The sequence below is a fragment of the Chenopodium quinoa genome, unplaced genomic scaffold (assembly GCF_001683475.1).
Source record: "Chenopodium quinoa cultivar QQ74 unplaced genomic scaffold, ASM168347v1, whole genome shotgun sequence".
NCBI classification, from domain to species: domain Eukaryota; kingdom Viridiplantae; phylum Streptophyta; class Magnoliopsida; order Caryophyllales; family Amaranthaceae; genus Chenopodium; species Chenopodium quinoa.
The window spans coordinates 5,957,496-5,974,074 of record NW_018743850.1 but is presented as its reverse complement, the minus strand read 5'-3'; the positions used below and the strand labels follow the sequence as shown (position 1 = coordinate 5,974,074).

At 35.4% G+C, this 16,579-nt stretch overlaps 2 protein-coding genes across 2 annotated transcripts; both read right to left on the bottom strand.

Annotated features, from left to right (window-relative positions):
- Nucleotides 1-790: 790 nt before the first annotated feature.
- LOC110686098 (fructokinase-like 2, chloroplastic) lies at nt 791-6,347 on the bottom strand. Its single transcript, XM_021862681.1, has 6 exons — nt 6,055-6,347; nt 4,646-4,962; nt 3,900-4,543; nt 2,301-2,772; nt 1,107-1,425; nt 791-1,009 (listed from the first exon to the last, which is right to left on the bottom strand). The coding sequence occupies exons 1-5, from the start codon at nt 6,093-6,095 to the stop codon at nt 1,187-1,189; spliced, it is 1,713 nt and encodes a 570-aa protein (XP_021718373.1). The 5' UTR covers nt 6,096-6,347; the 3' UTR covers nt 791-1,009; nt 1,107-1,186.
- Nucleotides 6,348-15,304: 8,957 nt separating this feature from the next.
- On the bottom strand, nt 15,305-15,688 carry LOC110685715. The gene has a single exon (XM_021862240.1). It carries the CDS (start codon nt 15,686-15,688, stop codon nt 15,305-15,307), a length of 384 nt encoding a protein of 127 aa, XP_021717932.1.
- Between the last annotated feature and the right edge of the window lie 891 nt (nt 15,689-16,579).

The window sequence follows — 16,579 nt, the reverse complement described above, 5'->3', positions numbered from 1 at the left end:
TCATTTTAAGAGTACATATTAGACTTTTGACAAAATTGATACTAAACATGACCATGAAGTTATGGATAATTCACACTTCTTTCACAATGAGAACTTGGAAAGTTGTCGTGAATGAAAGAGTTGACTCTTAGACCTATGCTCTCTAGCATAGGTACTCGAGAACAAATAACATAAACATAGGGATTATGTTTACACAAGTTCACAAGGTGCGCAGTACGTATATGATCATACATACTCGCATATGACAAGAAAACTCGATTTTTAACCCTTTTTATATCATTACTCTTTTTCTCCCCAAGAAACTTACATAATAATTAGCACCTTAATCAAATATAGTATTGTTCCCTCATGTGATGTCTACCAAGAAAAATGATTGAGTTGGGTCGCATTACCTAGAAATAAAAATGAAAGATAAGATTAATCCCCATTAATTATTGCAGCGGATCCAATAACGCATTGTCTCCAAAGCAGTAAACCCACTAACCAAAGCAATAATAAGTAATTAGAGATTTATAATTTTGTTAAACAGCATATTACACCATCACTAATCTTCATTTTCAAAGGTCCACAATCCACAAAGAGAAACCCACCTGGTCCTCCAGTAAAAGCTGACACTATTTTTTTTTTTTTTAATTGACATTATAAATTTTAACATAAGATTAAAATTATCTGACTCAAAAGTAAGTTGTTAGGACAAGAAAACTGTGAATATTAGGGTTATACTATGTATGATTTGATGATCCGATAATCCAGGTGACATAGGATAAGAATGATGATTGGACAATTTGTTGGGGACCATTTCTTTGCTTTGTTGCTCCTTTTTTGTGGGAAATTAATATTCAGAAAATCCCAATACAAGATAAGGTGACTCAATATATTATCCATCTATTCCTAGTATGGAAATACAAGGACATATGACTTCTGAGGAGCATCTCTGTTCATCCCAGCTTTGCATGGTGCTTACCTTGTAACGGCCGAGTTTTGGAACGATCTACGACTGTAAAAAAACCTACATTTAAATGTAAGTTTCGCGTTAGAATTTAGAACTGATGACTAAATGGGCAATAAGTTAGGGGGAACAACTGGGGCGGGGGATATAATCTCACCTTAAAGAGGATGTGAGGAATGTAGATTCGATCATGTTTAAGCTAACAAAATAAATCCCTATGGTAGAGACTGAATTTGATCAACTGATAATAGGCATTACTGTTCGGAACTCTCTCTCGGTTATAGACCTGATGCCATTAAGGTCGGGAATGGAATCTTCTTCATCTTCTTCCATGCCTTCCTTAGCAGGGAAGCCTTGTTGCCGAGTTATAATCCACTGTTCAACTACTCCACAATTAACAGCATATTTGATTGCACGCTCCAAGTAATCTTTGTCTGTTATAAGATGTGGTTGCACTGTCAACATCCTCAAGAGAGCTGAAAAGACATTGTAAAAACACTATCAACAAAGGATAACTGATATCATATAAGATTAGTAGAAAATAGGACAGCAGGTAAAATATAAAGCATTTGTCCAGAAAATCAGAAAATACAATTAATGCCTACTAATGCCAAAACCTAAAGATAAGAAGGATCAACCATTTTTTGTTTGGAGCAAGACCCAAGGACAGTACTGCAGAAAGATAGCCAGAAGGCCCAGGAAGGACAATGAAACTAGTGTTATACAAGGGTGCAATAACACATCTAAAAACTTTCAAACCTATTGCTACGGATTTGGCATGATTTGCATCGAACCCAAGTGGTATGAACCTGAGAGATGCATCTTTCTCCCATTTTCTGGTAGGGTACTTAGTAAGTTAGCATCAAGTTTCCTACCCATGTCTTGTATAAATATGTAGGAAGCGGGGCTATGTTTGATTAAGATTTTGCCTAGTCAATACTCATATATACAAACACATATTTCATCCCACAACATCCCGGTGAATGAATCATTGCACAAAGGCATGTCTTAAAAATGTGAAACTCACAAGATCACATAAGAGAATTACTTGAGGATGAATACATGGATGGCTTTTTATAATTGCTTGAAAAATTGGTCTAGATTGACATGACCTTTAGGGCTGCAGAGGCACAGCGCTGTGCCTGATTTTTTGGGCTGCAAATATGAATTGAAGTCTCACCCATTAGCTACTTGACTTATGCAAGCCAGCAACAAAAATTAAACAGAACTACTGCTAAAAATATGGCCAAAAGCCCAAAATGCTGCTTTATTTAAGTACATAATGCATTTAATGTTTTAAAGGAGAAAAGATGCATTCATGTGCCGAAAATTCAAGTTTCAGTGGATATACCTGCCACTATGCCATCTCCAGATGCCAACATATCCTGAGTGAAAGGAGACATTGGAGCATCTTCCACTCCAAGAACAGCACCATTATGCTCTTTGGTGTAATAGTGAATCTTAGAAGTCCCATTTGTCACAAACAGAACTTTGAGATTCTCATGCCATAAAGGGGCTATAACATCAGGCTCATAATGCTCAAATTTAAATTTCTTATTATTTTTGGTGTCAAACTCTTCAGAAGGCTTGATTCCACAAAGAAACTCAAGTTCTTGCTTTGTGATTTCAATGACATCTGCAAGGCTCCATACTTGCTGAATGAAAGATTTGGTTTCTTCGTTGGAGTGCCAAAGTGGCAAAGGGAGGTTTAGATCATAAAAGATGACACCACCTAATTTCTTTGATAGCTTAAGTGCTTGTCCAGTCGCTTTCCTCATATTAGCATCAAGCAAGGAAGTAGTAGTGAAGTAAAACATCTTTGCCTGTATTAAAAATAAAAATAGAACTTAATCTCAGCAGTACAGCCTATATATAGCACTCAGCATAGCATACTTGAACAAGAAGCAAGAACACACTGCATAGGTAGATCATACATGTACACACATCCACATTACATTTAAAAAAAAAATAAAAAATAAAGAAGAATAACCTAGACCATACAACTCTAGGCTGCATAAACTAGGTGTGAAAATGGCCAGGTGTTTGGTACAGAAGTATGGAAGATAATGAGTCATATATGCACCACTACCATATTTCATTAACATTTACATTACCGTGACCATGATTTTGACCTACTACTAAATATTTTAGATAGCTTAGTTAACAAGTGCATAGTGGTTAAAAACAAAGCTCAAGAATTTTTTAACACTATCAGGGTCTCCCTTAGGTTCTGAGGATAAAGAGGATGGCAGAAGAAAGTTTTGATTTTAGGTCATAGCTTGCTCAGGTTAAGTTTTCTTATATTCCTGTATCATTTATTGGGTCTTGTTGCAGACTTGCAGTTCTATCAGTAGGAGGAAAGAACAGGTACACCCATGGGATGTGGTGGGAGAGAGAGGTGTTGTAGAAATTTATAAATTGGAGAAACTTTATGATCTCAATTCTCTATCCTTGAACCCCAAAAATATGCCCCATCAAGAATCTCTTACACAAATGTCACCAAGTAATCAGCCGATGACACCTTAATTTTAAATTAAAAAGGATTCTGAATTTGATAAGTTGATCTAAAATGCTTTAAACTCTTATTCATTTCACGAGGTTCATACATGGTTGAGATATTTCTTCTGCTTAATACTTTCCCCCTTTCTGATTTTTTATTATAACATTTTCCTTATAAGACACAGCTTATACCTTCAGTATGAAAAATAATATATAAGCTGCTTGCAGAAGAAGAAGAAAAAAAAAAAAAAAAAAGTAGGAGAGGTATGATATTCCAGCCACAATCTTTCTCAATCTATATCCTTATATTTTGCAGCTCTGAGAGGAAAATTGAACTGGAACGCAAATTCTACGTATATATCAAAAAATCTTTAAAACAAGGACTTCAATGTATGAACTTAGAGAAAACAGTAAATATTAATATAAATAAAAACCAAAAAACTGGCATTACCTCCTTCAACACATCAATATTGATCTCTGATATTGCCAAAGAATCCTCTGCGCAAGGTTTGACAGTGGTCGTTCGTAAAGCACCCCTCTTAGCAATCTTCATTTGTGACACAGCTGTCGTTCTTTTATCATCAACACAAACTGACCGTGTTTGAACCTTTTTGACATTTAAGAAATACAGCATGGTCTGCCCATAGTCATCATTCCCAACTTTACCCATGAAAGCAACTCGACCACCCAAGGATGCTAGAGCAATTGCAACACCACCTGCTGAGCTACCAGGAGCCCTAATAAACTTTTCAGGCGCCCACAATGCATCTTTAAGTGCATCATGAATTTCATAATCTATATGCCGATTGGCAGGCCTTCCTGATGGCACAAATGCATGTTGTGCGGCTCCAAAGCAACAAACAAGAGGAGGCCAACCATAAGTGAAGCTTATATCCTCACCATCACCCTTTTCGAATTCCAAATCTATGTCACCGTTCTCCTTTTCTTGATCTGCAACGTAGACAAACCCCTCTAAATCACTGGATTCCGTCTCACTTTCTTGGTCATCTACCTTACTGATCTCTTCCTTGCTCTTCCTCCCCCTTGTCTTTTTTTCTGTCTTCACTTTCTCCATACTCGAAGTTGCAGACACAGCTGAAATTTTTTTTATTTCAGCCTCAAGTACCATAACTTCGCATTCATATCATATAAAGTTGAAACATATCATGTGATAAGCTAGATAACACACTCGTATACCTTTCTTTGTAGTTCTTCTCTTAGGTTTCTCAGAATTGCTAACTGATGCTTTAAGATCAGAGACCTCCGGTTCTGAAACAGAACCACTGACTGACAGGTTAGAATCATCATCCTGCAGTTCAATATTTTTCTTCTTTCTACCTCGTGTGCTCTTAGTCTTTTTTGTTCCCTCTGGTTCCTTAGATGCCTCATCTTGAGCTAAAGATGCTGCAATTGCTTTTTTAGATGTTGCTGAAAAAATCCATCTATTCTGTAATCTATGGTCTGTAACTAGCATGAATTCTACAGTAGCTACGAATGGTGCTTTATAGTTCCACCTGAAATTTTTTCGCCAACTAAATAAGGCACTCATCACCCTGATATTGGCCAAAATTGAGAGGAAACGCAGCACTAAACAGTTTGGAATAAGAACATGGCCTAATGATTGGACTTTGACCTGAATAGGAACGATGAATCCATACTGTTCCTAATCCCATTACCATGAATATATGTATCTTGAACCATATGGACTTGCACAGTGTTAATTTGTAATACTATAATTATGTAATGCTGAGTAGGTATATCAAAACCTGCTAGTAAATCTAGCAAGTATGCGAAGCAAAAAAATACAGTAGCTTGTTCGGGGGTTTCAATAGCAAACATGCTGCTTGGATATTTGTGGTAATTATTTTAGAAATGTAGCAGGAACTGCTAACGTTTCCCTACTCATTCATGCTCACCAAGTGTCTTGATTCCCTCTACTTAATTGATATGAAGAAATGTAAAATAACATCATCTTAATAATAGCTCTTATGTTCATTGGGGTCTATGTTCATTAGAGTCAATCACTCAATCTTCATGTTCTTTGGTTTTTGGCTTGATGTTCAACGGATGCACAGTGAGCACTGTGCATACACTTCCACCATAATATTTTTATGGGAGCACCATGTGAATGATACTCCATATGAATATGCTCTAATTTCACAAACACGATTGAGCTCGGATTCATTATGGATAAGGGTATTCATTCGGGAGCACGGAAACATATAACAACCCCCCCCCCCACCCCCCCACACCAACATATAACCCTAGGCTAGAACTTTATAAGGTACATTTGTGTAACAACATGACATTCCTTGTTCAACTACAATTATCCAAAATTGAGAACAATTTCTTACATTCGAGTCCCGAATAAACTAGCATATTAGGCAATAATCACTAGTCAAGCAACACAGATAATAAGCAAAATTCTCCTCTGAAATCAGACAATCCCACAAAACCCTCAAGTATTTCAGCAAAACCCAAATTGCAAATAATCAAATAAATAACATATACATACAAGAAAACAATTAAATTGAGTCAGATAATAGACTGTAAAAGCAATTGAATAGAATATACAATTGTTATAAAGAAAAGAAAAATGAAGAAACCTGGGAAAGGAAAGAAATTGGGTAAAAGAGAGAGAGGCCATTAGAGCAAAGCCTGAAGTAGCAACCTCCAAAGGAGCTCAAATGGCGGTCAGCATATCTGGGGTTTAGAGGAGAGAGAAAGAGAGAAATGGGTTTAGTGGTGGAAGGGTTTAGCAAGAAAAATGGAGAAGATGATAGCTGCCAAAGCAGAGTGAGAGGGAGAGTAGTTAATCAACAGTTAGCGGGAGAGGAATCGAGGATGAGGTACAACACCTCTTAGAATGAGATTAACTAAGCTAAATCCAATTTGATAGTTTTGTTACAAAAATTTGATGGAAATTTTAGTTTTTATTTATAATCTATATCAATTCATTAATAAAACGTCATACGACATCTACGAATGAAATTTAAATTAAGAAATACATAAAATAGAAATAAACAAAGATTTCTTCATCAAAGTTTCGATCTTTGAATTATATCTCTCGTACAAATCGCTCGAATATACAACTTTTTCGAAGAGACGTCTTACCCACATAATACTTTTTGAATGCTCATACAATAGTTTCACAATTTTATTTATTTATTCATTTATTTAATTTTTTTGGATCAATTGGGGATGTATTTGGAGAGAATTATTAGTTTGTGGTTATCAATGTTCGGGGGTTAATTTCGAATCAAGTCAATTTAGGTTTCTCTTTTTACTCATGTCTTATTAATATATGTTTTTCACATTATTGTGAGTTACTCCTTTCATTCCTAATTGTTTGTTTCATAACCACCATATTATACTTTATTAAGTTTTGATCGAGTGAAAATGATGAGAGATAAAAATGGTGGGGCATAAAGTAATTTTGTGAGCAAAATTGTGGGCCCTATAGACATTTATGATATATGGGGAACACCTTATATGGAAATGGGGCACGCTTTAGGAGTATTCCAAATTTGAGCAGCTCATTTTACTGCAACATTTTGACTTTTACACTTGCCGGTTTACAGCTAAAAATAATTTATTTAGATAGATCTAGCAAGATTCCACTTAATTATACTTTACTTTACTCATAAATCACTAAATACGAATAAACAAAATTCGTGAATAAAGACAAGTGTCAACATGTTACGAGTACGTAGTAAAACAAAATAAAGGAAGTATTAATTTCGGGTCAAAATCGTATATGAGGGAGTAAGGCCAATTGGCCATATAAATAAAACCTAACAGTTATTGATATATTGCAGGGTCACTATAACTGCACATGGAAGCTCCAACTGTTGATGGATGATGTCAAGAATATTTTGGATTTTTTCTTGGTTTTCAAGTCCGAACATCTGCCGTGAAGGAAATCAGGCGGTACGTATATTATATATGTTGCCTCTCTTGAGTATTCTACTTGATCTGACGCACCAAGATATAGATCCATTTATAGATAATAAATTTTCTTACTTTTTTTACTTCTAGACATATTATATTACAATGTTGCAAGAAGAAGTTCTTAATCTACTCCATGTATCTTTCTTCTTTAAAAAACAAATAATTGGTCATATAATTGGATTAGAGAAAACATATACTTCCTCCATTCTTTATTACTTGACCTGTATTTCTTTTTGGAAAGTTTCTTTTACTTGACATGTTTCCTTTTATGGCAAATATAACACTACACTTTTACTTATTTATCCTCAACCCTTTAACCTTTCCCTCTTTCTCTCTCACCTCAGTCATCCCAATTCCCCATAGTTCATTGATATTTGATTACCACCACCACATCCTCCCTCTTTCCTCCACTTTATCCATGGCATTATTGGCATCCACCACAGCCACCACCTCTCTTTTTATTGACACATTGATCATCGCCCTTATCTTTCCTCTTCACCGACGATGGTCTCCACCCTTCTCCCATCACACTCTCTCTCTTCCCCGTTGCGCCATTTCCACCACCGTGAAGTGCTCAAAGTTTACCAAAGCCCAAAATCAAGGCTACGGTGGTCGAATTTGGCCACCAAATTCAGATCTAAAACAAATACACCAAAATTCAACCTTCATACCTCGGTTTTGGGTCTCAATTTCTTGAAAGTTGCTCTGGTGACGGTGTTTGGAGTATGGGTATGTTTGATCTATAACCACCACAACCAAATATCGACCCTCAATCTTTCAATTTCTTACAAAATTGCTCATGTATGTGACAGTGGTGGTTATTTTCTCTCTCCTCTTGTTCCCCTATTTTAGTGATGGTTTTTCACGATGGTGAAGGTGTTTTTTTTTTAATTAAAGAAGGGGGTGGTGGTGGCCTGAACGAGAGCGGTGAAGGGGAATGTTTGTGGTGAAGTACGCGGTGATTGTGGTGCGCCATACGCAGTTGTGGTGGTGAAAGGCGTGGGCGGCTGTAGTGGTGAGATAGTACACTAGTACTGTACTACTGTATGTGTGGCCTGGGTGGAGGGGAAGGGTAGAAGTGGATGGGTAATTTGGTCTTTCACTTCTTTTCCTATTCTGCCTTAAAACTTGTGCCTATTTGCAATAGGTCAAGTAATAAAAAACAGAGGAAGTATAAGTTTCTAACATTGATAAACATGTATCAAAAGGTATATTAGTATTTTTATATAAGGGGGGGGGGGGAAGGGTATTTGTGTACTTTACTTATAACATGCATTAACTTTGCTAAAATTGGATTCTTATTTCATCTCTCCTCTTGCAATTATTTCCTCTCTCCTCCTGCAATTTATTTCTCCTTTCAACATTATTCTGTATTTCTGTCATCTCTTTCCTCAATTTGCAGTTTTATTTTTGTTGAATTGTTGTTGTTGTTTTGTGTTGCATTTCGTTTGGTTGGATACTTCAAGTCGATTAGCACGATATCCAAATCTCGAATCCAATAGAGAAGAAGTGCAAGCTCAACTTTAATGGAGAAATTAATGGAGAAGGAAAAACTCACTTATCCTCTGGGGTTAACTATACTCTTTATTTCTCCCCGTGTTATTAGAATTTTTGTTTGATTCCGGCGGTGGTGTTAGTAATGTCGAAGCAACTTGAAGATGGGTTGGAGGAAAAAGGTAAAGGTGGGTTGGAGGAAGGAAGAAGAAGATGAGGATAGGAGGAACAAAAAATGAATAGGAAAAAAAAAAAAGTTGAGTTAATGTCATTAACAACCCCCGCCAACGCAATACATCTTGTTAGGGTGCTGATTTCCACACACCCAAAATTAATATCAGCACACCCCTAGTGGCCCACTAACTTCCCCTTTCCTTAATTTCCTTCTAATTGTATTCAACTCTCATAATTTGACTTTTTTTTTAAAAAAACAATTACCCAGCTCCCAAAATAAGAATTGTCTAAACTAATTAATATATGTTATTGTAATTTTGTTGTAATGGATGCAGGTTTACTCATTGGAGTAGTTAATGACTTAATTCTAAGTTGCTACACAAGATCTTTTGGAATATCTTTGGTTGATGAATCGTATCATGTACTTCCTCTGTTCTTGAATAATTGACACAGTCTAACTTGACACATATGCGAATGCACTAATTTGACCTTAAATATATATGAATAGAAAGTAGTAAAAAAAATATAGAAAGTTGATGTATTGAAACTTTATATGAATTTAACAATATATTTCATGATAAATTTATTTTTAATATGTTACTAAAATTAATGGCCAAAACTAACATATGAATAATGAAAAAAAAAAAAAAAGTCAAATGTGTCAAGGAGTGGATGGAGTAACTTTTGAGACAATAATGTTTTGTATATTTGTAATATGAAGTAATATTTCTTGATTTAACTTAATTTTAGATAATCATATTTGTTAATTTAAGATGTTTAATATTCTATATATCAGATTGTTTATAAAAGGATTTTTTGTAACATAACACCACAAAAAAGTCACAAAATGGATAATAACATTCCAAAAAAAAAAAAACCAAAAAAAACTTTTAGTATAACACCACAAAAAAAATGCAGAAAATGGAATTCACCACCTGTTAACGGATTCTTGGATGGAATCCGTTAGTGGAGTCCACAACAGACACAAATCCTAAAACCTTAACTAGCCACCACCACTACCACCACCAGCATCCCTACAACCCACCACGGCTTCCCCCTATGTCGCCAAGCCAAGCCAGCCGCTGGAACCCCTATTTCCCAACGAAACCCATCGCCCCACTAGCCCTACCACCACCATAGCCCCCCGCAAAGCTAGAATTAAACCAAGATTTGCGGGTGTTAGGGGAGGAGGTTTCTAGGTATATCGGTGATAGGAAAGCAGGTTTCGAGGGCTGCCAACGTTATGTGCGAGGAGATTTTGGGGGTTTTCGGTGTTAGGGAAGGATGTTTTGGAGGTTGCCAGTGTTAGGGGAGGAGGTTTGGGGGTTGCCGATGTTAGGGGATGGGGTTTTGGGTGGTGCGTGTTAGGGGAGGGGATATAGGGCGGTGCATGGGTTAGGGGAGGGGTTTACCGACGGTCGGCTGGGCTAGTTTCATCATCGAGGGTGGTCGCCTGGGTTGGGGTGAGGGCGGTGGGAACCGGCGCCGGTGGTGGGGGTGGTGGCTGGGTTAGGATTTTAGGGTTTTTCCTTTTTTTTAATCCAATAAATAATTAACACGTGTATAGTGTGGGGTCCACTAACGGTTTTTTTTGGATGGCAAAGTTAAGTGGTGGTGAAATCCAATTTTTGGGTTTTTTGGTTGTGTTGTAATAAAAATTTTAAAATTTGTGGTGTTATAATCAAATTTGTGTGATTTTTGTGGTGTTATTTTCTAAAAAATCCTAAGGAAATTTTACGTGGTGGCCTCATGGATCTAATTTTTTTACGTGGAAGATGAAGTTTTTTTCCACTCTCTTTAGTGGCACTGAAGATTCACTAATTTGATTTAAGTGGCCTAATTGTCATTAAATGGACTAACCACAAGCTAAATGGCTCATTTTCTAACTTAATTACACAAAAGACTAACCTACCCCTGAATTAAATGATTCCCTCCCCTCTTTCATTAATGCCCACTGCATCACTATTTGCTCAACATTCATCAGGAAAAAAAAAATTCCAAAAACCTTTATCTTCCTTTAACCTCCATCAAATCATACACTGAAAAAAATTGATTAAAAAATTCTAAGAATCAACCACATTTGCGTGATAATTTTTGGTGAAATTGTTGAGCAATTGTTATCGATTAAAGGCTGGGAATAGTTTGATTTGGGGTGAATTTTTTGGGTCGAATGTTAGGGTTTTGTGTTGAAATTCTAACGAATTCGCACAATCGTAGACGTTCTAGCAGTTGGTGAAGTGGTTTATAGTCCTTAAGAAAGGTATGTCTTTTAATCTTGAGTATATTCATGTTGTTCTTATACTTGCAAAAGTAAAATGCTCTGTTTTTCTTTGTTTGAGTACATGTTGATGAAAGATCAAATCTTTATGCTTGTTAGTACATGTTTGATGTTAAAGTATATGCGTGTGGTTGTTATGTTGCGGAATGGATCAAGTTATGCTAAAGTTTGCCTATATGGGTAATGTAATTGAAGTGTTTGTTGAAGATGATGACAAGGTTATGTGGATTGATTTGATCATTGAGTGTGCGGAAGTGTAACACCCCCAAATCTCCCTCTACATAAATACTATATTTACACGTATAAAATACCGTAGAGATAGATTTAGACGTATTACCGCCACATGAAAACGTAAGGCTTACTTAACCACTAAAAATGACAACGGAAAATAACTGACTTTATTAATATTATAATAACCATAATATATAGTTCGAAAATACTCCAAATAAAAACATGTCTGACTCATGAATGAGTAAATTCCTAACTAGGTGATCCCAATCCCAATTCAAGCATGCACACGAACAACTCCACACCTGCTATCAAGACTGCTTACCAATAATGGTAAACAGAGCGAACCAAAAAAAAAAATGGATTAGCAAAAACGCTAAGTACATATAAGTGCAAGGCATGTAAATGCTTTTATTAGACAAACATGCTTTCGAAATAATTATTCCAATTTAAACTTGCCAAAAGTCACTTTCTAAAATTAGACTTTCCAAAATTAAACCTTCCAAAAATAGTAACGTCCATTAATATAAACTTTCCAAACCAATAGATTTCCAATTTTAGACTAACTTCCAAAATCAATTTTCCTCACCTAAGTGTGCACACCCCCCAAGCAAGTTAAAATATACTCGAGGAAAGACCAGATCATACAAAGCTCATGGTTTTACTTAACCAGTCTCGGGTAGAGGGACAATTAAAATAATACATACTCAGGCCCATAATGAGCTACAAGTTTAAATTAATTCTTTTAATTTAATAGCATGAAATTCGGTGATCCATAAACAACTTTTATTAAGTTAAACTACACTTTTAAAGATCAAACCTTTAAATCGTAAAATTATATTTTAACTCAACATGAAAACCATTAACTTAAATCTTTCATACGCAACATTTATTCGAACAATCATTAAAATAAACATTTACCAAAACATGCATTCAAACTTGTATCAAGGACCTAGCCACCTATACGTACCTTGATCACAAGAATAATTAAGGTATGATCACTAAACTTGGCCACGATCGAGGGACTCCTCCTACACAATTAAAATAACCTTAATTAATATAAGGTTAACAAAATAACACAAAATAATACTCTACTTGTGCATGAACTACTCAGATATTAAATCTTATTTACTTTTTTAAACACAATTTATGCTATTAGTATCAAATAGTGCTACTAGCTGTGACGTTATTATCAAAATGCTTTAGCTTTCTTAATAAAGTAGCATTATAATAATATAGGTAATAATAATCATAGGATTAAAAATCATCATTCCATTTTATTTTATATAGACTTGCGGAAAAAGAAGATGAAAGAAAGGCAGTAGGTCACGGCAGCAGGTCACGGCAGGCTGGTAGTAGCAGTTGGTTGGTGTGACGGCAGTTGGGTGGTGTGGCAGCAGTTAGGTAGCAGTAGTGGTTTGTTTAAGCGCCAACAACGGTAGTGCGGTTGCGGTGCGGTGTTTGTTTGAGCAAACAAGAAGGAAATAGAGGAAGAGGAGGGTGTGAAATTGAGAGTTGAGAAGCGGGTTTTCAGATTATTTTGGTGTGAGGAATTTGTGAAGGATAGAGGGTCTATTTATAGTGTTTAAAGGGTAGAAAAATATAGAGTTGAAGGTATGATAAATATGATAAGTTTTGGGGTTTGTTAGAGTACTTGGATCAAATTGAGTCTAGGTTAGTAGTTGGGTTAAAAGATGAGAAGAAATTTAGATAGATATACACATGGTTGGAAGAATGATGATAGAAAGCAAAATAGGATAATGAAGAAGAAGGCTAGAGGTTAAGAAAATATGTTTATCATAAAATCATTCTTAATTAAAACCATGGTTTTGGCTAGCTTCACGTCAAAATCTGGTTTTTTTTTTTTTTTTTTTTTTTTTAATTTTTATTTTTTTTTAATATTTCCTACGAAAATCATAAATTAATTAGAAAAATAGTTAAATTTGATGATTAAATCAAGTTTATTATTAAAATACAACTATAAAATATTTTAGATAATATCAAAATCAAAATTAGTTGTAAATCATAAGATAATTAAGCTAAGGTTGTTAAGTATTATTAAGATAAAATCCGGAAAATAATATAGTTAAGTTCAAAACGACGTACAACATTAATTAATAAAATATGGACCGACCAAGATCATAATTTAATTTAGAAATATGAAAATATTTAAGGAAATTTTGATTTTTACCACCTTCAAATAACGACTTTATTGAATTTACCACCTCCAAAAAAAAAAGATTTACTTTACCACCTTATAAAAAATTAAACATCAGTTTTCCCACCTAAGCCTAACTCTGGTGACGGAAACCACCAGTGGGGCCCGCCATAACAGCTAGTTTTTGAAATTATCCCCAAATTCTCTCGATTTTCCTCCTATTTAAACAACCTTCTTCATTTCCACATCAAATTGTTGAAGATTGAAGTTTTTTTTTTTTGCGATTTTCTTTACAAATCCTTAATTTGGGTAGTAAATGAGCCAAAGTTCATCTTATAATTTGCTTATAGCTTGGTTTTTGGTCTGATTTGTATCCTTAATGGCTTAAGGATTGCAAACAAAAACGTGTTTGATCTTATAAATACGGAATCCGTGGATGAGCAACAACAATTACTCGTACCTGAGCTGCTTCAATTTCTGTTTCCTGAACCTGATTGTTATATGACAGAGGTTTCAGAAAACAAACGGCGACGAAGAATAGATTCGACTTCTGGAAAAAAATTGTTCTCGTAATTCGGAGGTAGTGTGACCATTTCTACTGCCAAATTTTCATTGAAGTTAATTGTATTTGAACACAATTACCATAATCTAACCCTAATTTTACTGCCTAATTGAAATATCAAAAACCCCCAAATTAATTTACACTTACATGAACCCTAATTATTTACAATATGAAATTGGGGTTGAATTAATAACAGAAAACATGCAATTTCAATTATACTTAGCAGTTGTAACATAATCACGCAAACAATTGCAAAAAATTACAACAGAATTCATGAAAATTGCTTACCTTTTCGCCGTTTGTCGTCGAACAGTTCAATTGATTCAGGGCCGAGTACAATCTTCAATAATTTGATAATTTGAGGATGTGGGTTTGTTAAGGATCACCCAAAATCAGAATTTGTGAAGAAAATGGCAAAAAAAAACTTCAATCTTCACGAAATAGATGTAGAAATGAAGAAGTTAGGTTTAAATCAATGGGAAATCGGGAGAATTTGGGGATAATTTCAAAAACTAGCTGTTATGGCGGGCCCCTCTGACGGTTTCCGTCACCGGAGTTAGGCTTAGGTGGGAAAACTGATGTTTAATTTTTTTATGAGGTGGTAAAGTAAATCTTTTTTTTTTGGAGGTGGTAAATTCAATAAAGTCGTTATTTGAAGGTGGTAAAAATCAAAATTTTCAATATTTAATTTGTTCGAATAATTTTGGCGCCAAAATTTAAAATTTATTTTGGCTCCAAATTTGAAGAAATTACTAAATAATTAAGAAAGTATATCCAAAAATTAGGGGTATTACAATCTACCCCTTTAAAAGAAGTTTCGTCCCGAAACTTAGAATTATTTAATAACTCGATCGAATTAATACTCAAAATTGTCTTGAATTGGTTAAAACATAGTAAGTTCATGCACAACCTAAGGACTCAAATCAAAAGGCTCACTTAAAGACATAAAAAGAAAAGCGCGAAACTTTATCGCATTCTTCCCCCCTTAAAAGGAAGTTACGTTCCCGTAACTTAATCATTCACCATGAAAAGGTTAGGGTACTTTTTACGCATTTCTGCCTTAGCCTCCCAAATTGCTTCCTCAATCTTTTTGTTCGACCATAGAACCTTAACTATCTTCACATCCTTGTTTCTGGTGTTTCTAACTTTACTGTCTAAAATTCTCACTGGTCTTTCTTCATAGGTCAAACTTTCATCTAGTTCAATTGCCTCCGGTTCTAGCACATGTGCAACATCAGGAACATACTTGCGAATCTGACTCACATGAAAAAGATTATGCACCTTTTCCAACTCGTTGGGTAAGTCCAACTTATATGCTACTTTCTCAACTTTCTGAAGAATCTCATATGGCCCAATGTATTTTGGGCTTAATTTCCCTCTCTTGCCAAACCTCATTACCCCCTTCATAGGGGATATTTTCAGCAAAACCTTCTTCCAACTTGAAAATCTACATCTCTACGCTTCTCATTAACGTAACTTTTTTGTCTATCTTGGGCTGCTTTGATTTTCTCCTGGATTAACTTCACTTGCTTAACAATTTCCTCGATCATTTCAGGCCCAAGTACAACGGTTTCACTTATGTCACTCCAACAAACTAGACTCCTACATTTCCTTCTATACAGGGCCTCAAATGGGGCCATTCCAATGCTTACATGATGACTATTATTATATGAAAACTCAATCAAGTCTAAGTGATCTTCCCATGAACCTTGATACTCCAATACACATGCTCTCAACATGTCTTCTAAGGTCTGTATGGTCCTTTCAGTCTGACCATCAGTTGCAGGGTGAAAAGTTGTTCCCATCAATAATTTACAGGAAAGGTTTAAGAAAAATAGCTATGACTTCCCTAAATTCCCTAGCTTTCACTACTGCTATAACATGAAAGAAGTTAAGATTACTTCTGATAGTGATTTAATGTCACTGTTGGATAGGTTAAGTGGTAGGGAAGAGATTACTATTTGGATTGGTTGTGTTGATAAGACTATTGATAGTGTAATTGCTGCTAGAAAGCTTGCTGAAACACTTAAAAAAATACTTCTGTGCAATTTGGTGCTAGCCCACCGAAGAAAAAGAAGAGTCTAGTGAAGGAAGACATTCAGACGGGGGGGGGGGGGGTAGATCACAATGAACTAGGTGGGAGTGATTATTGTCCTGATGTTGAGGAGTTCTAGAGTGACATTCAAATAGAGGGGGGATTAAATCAGAATGAACCAGTTGGAGATAGAGAGGAGTATGAACAGGAGAGTCACCCTGCAAAGAGGAAAAAAAAGAGTGCACCTAATA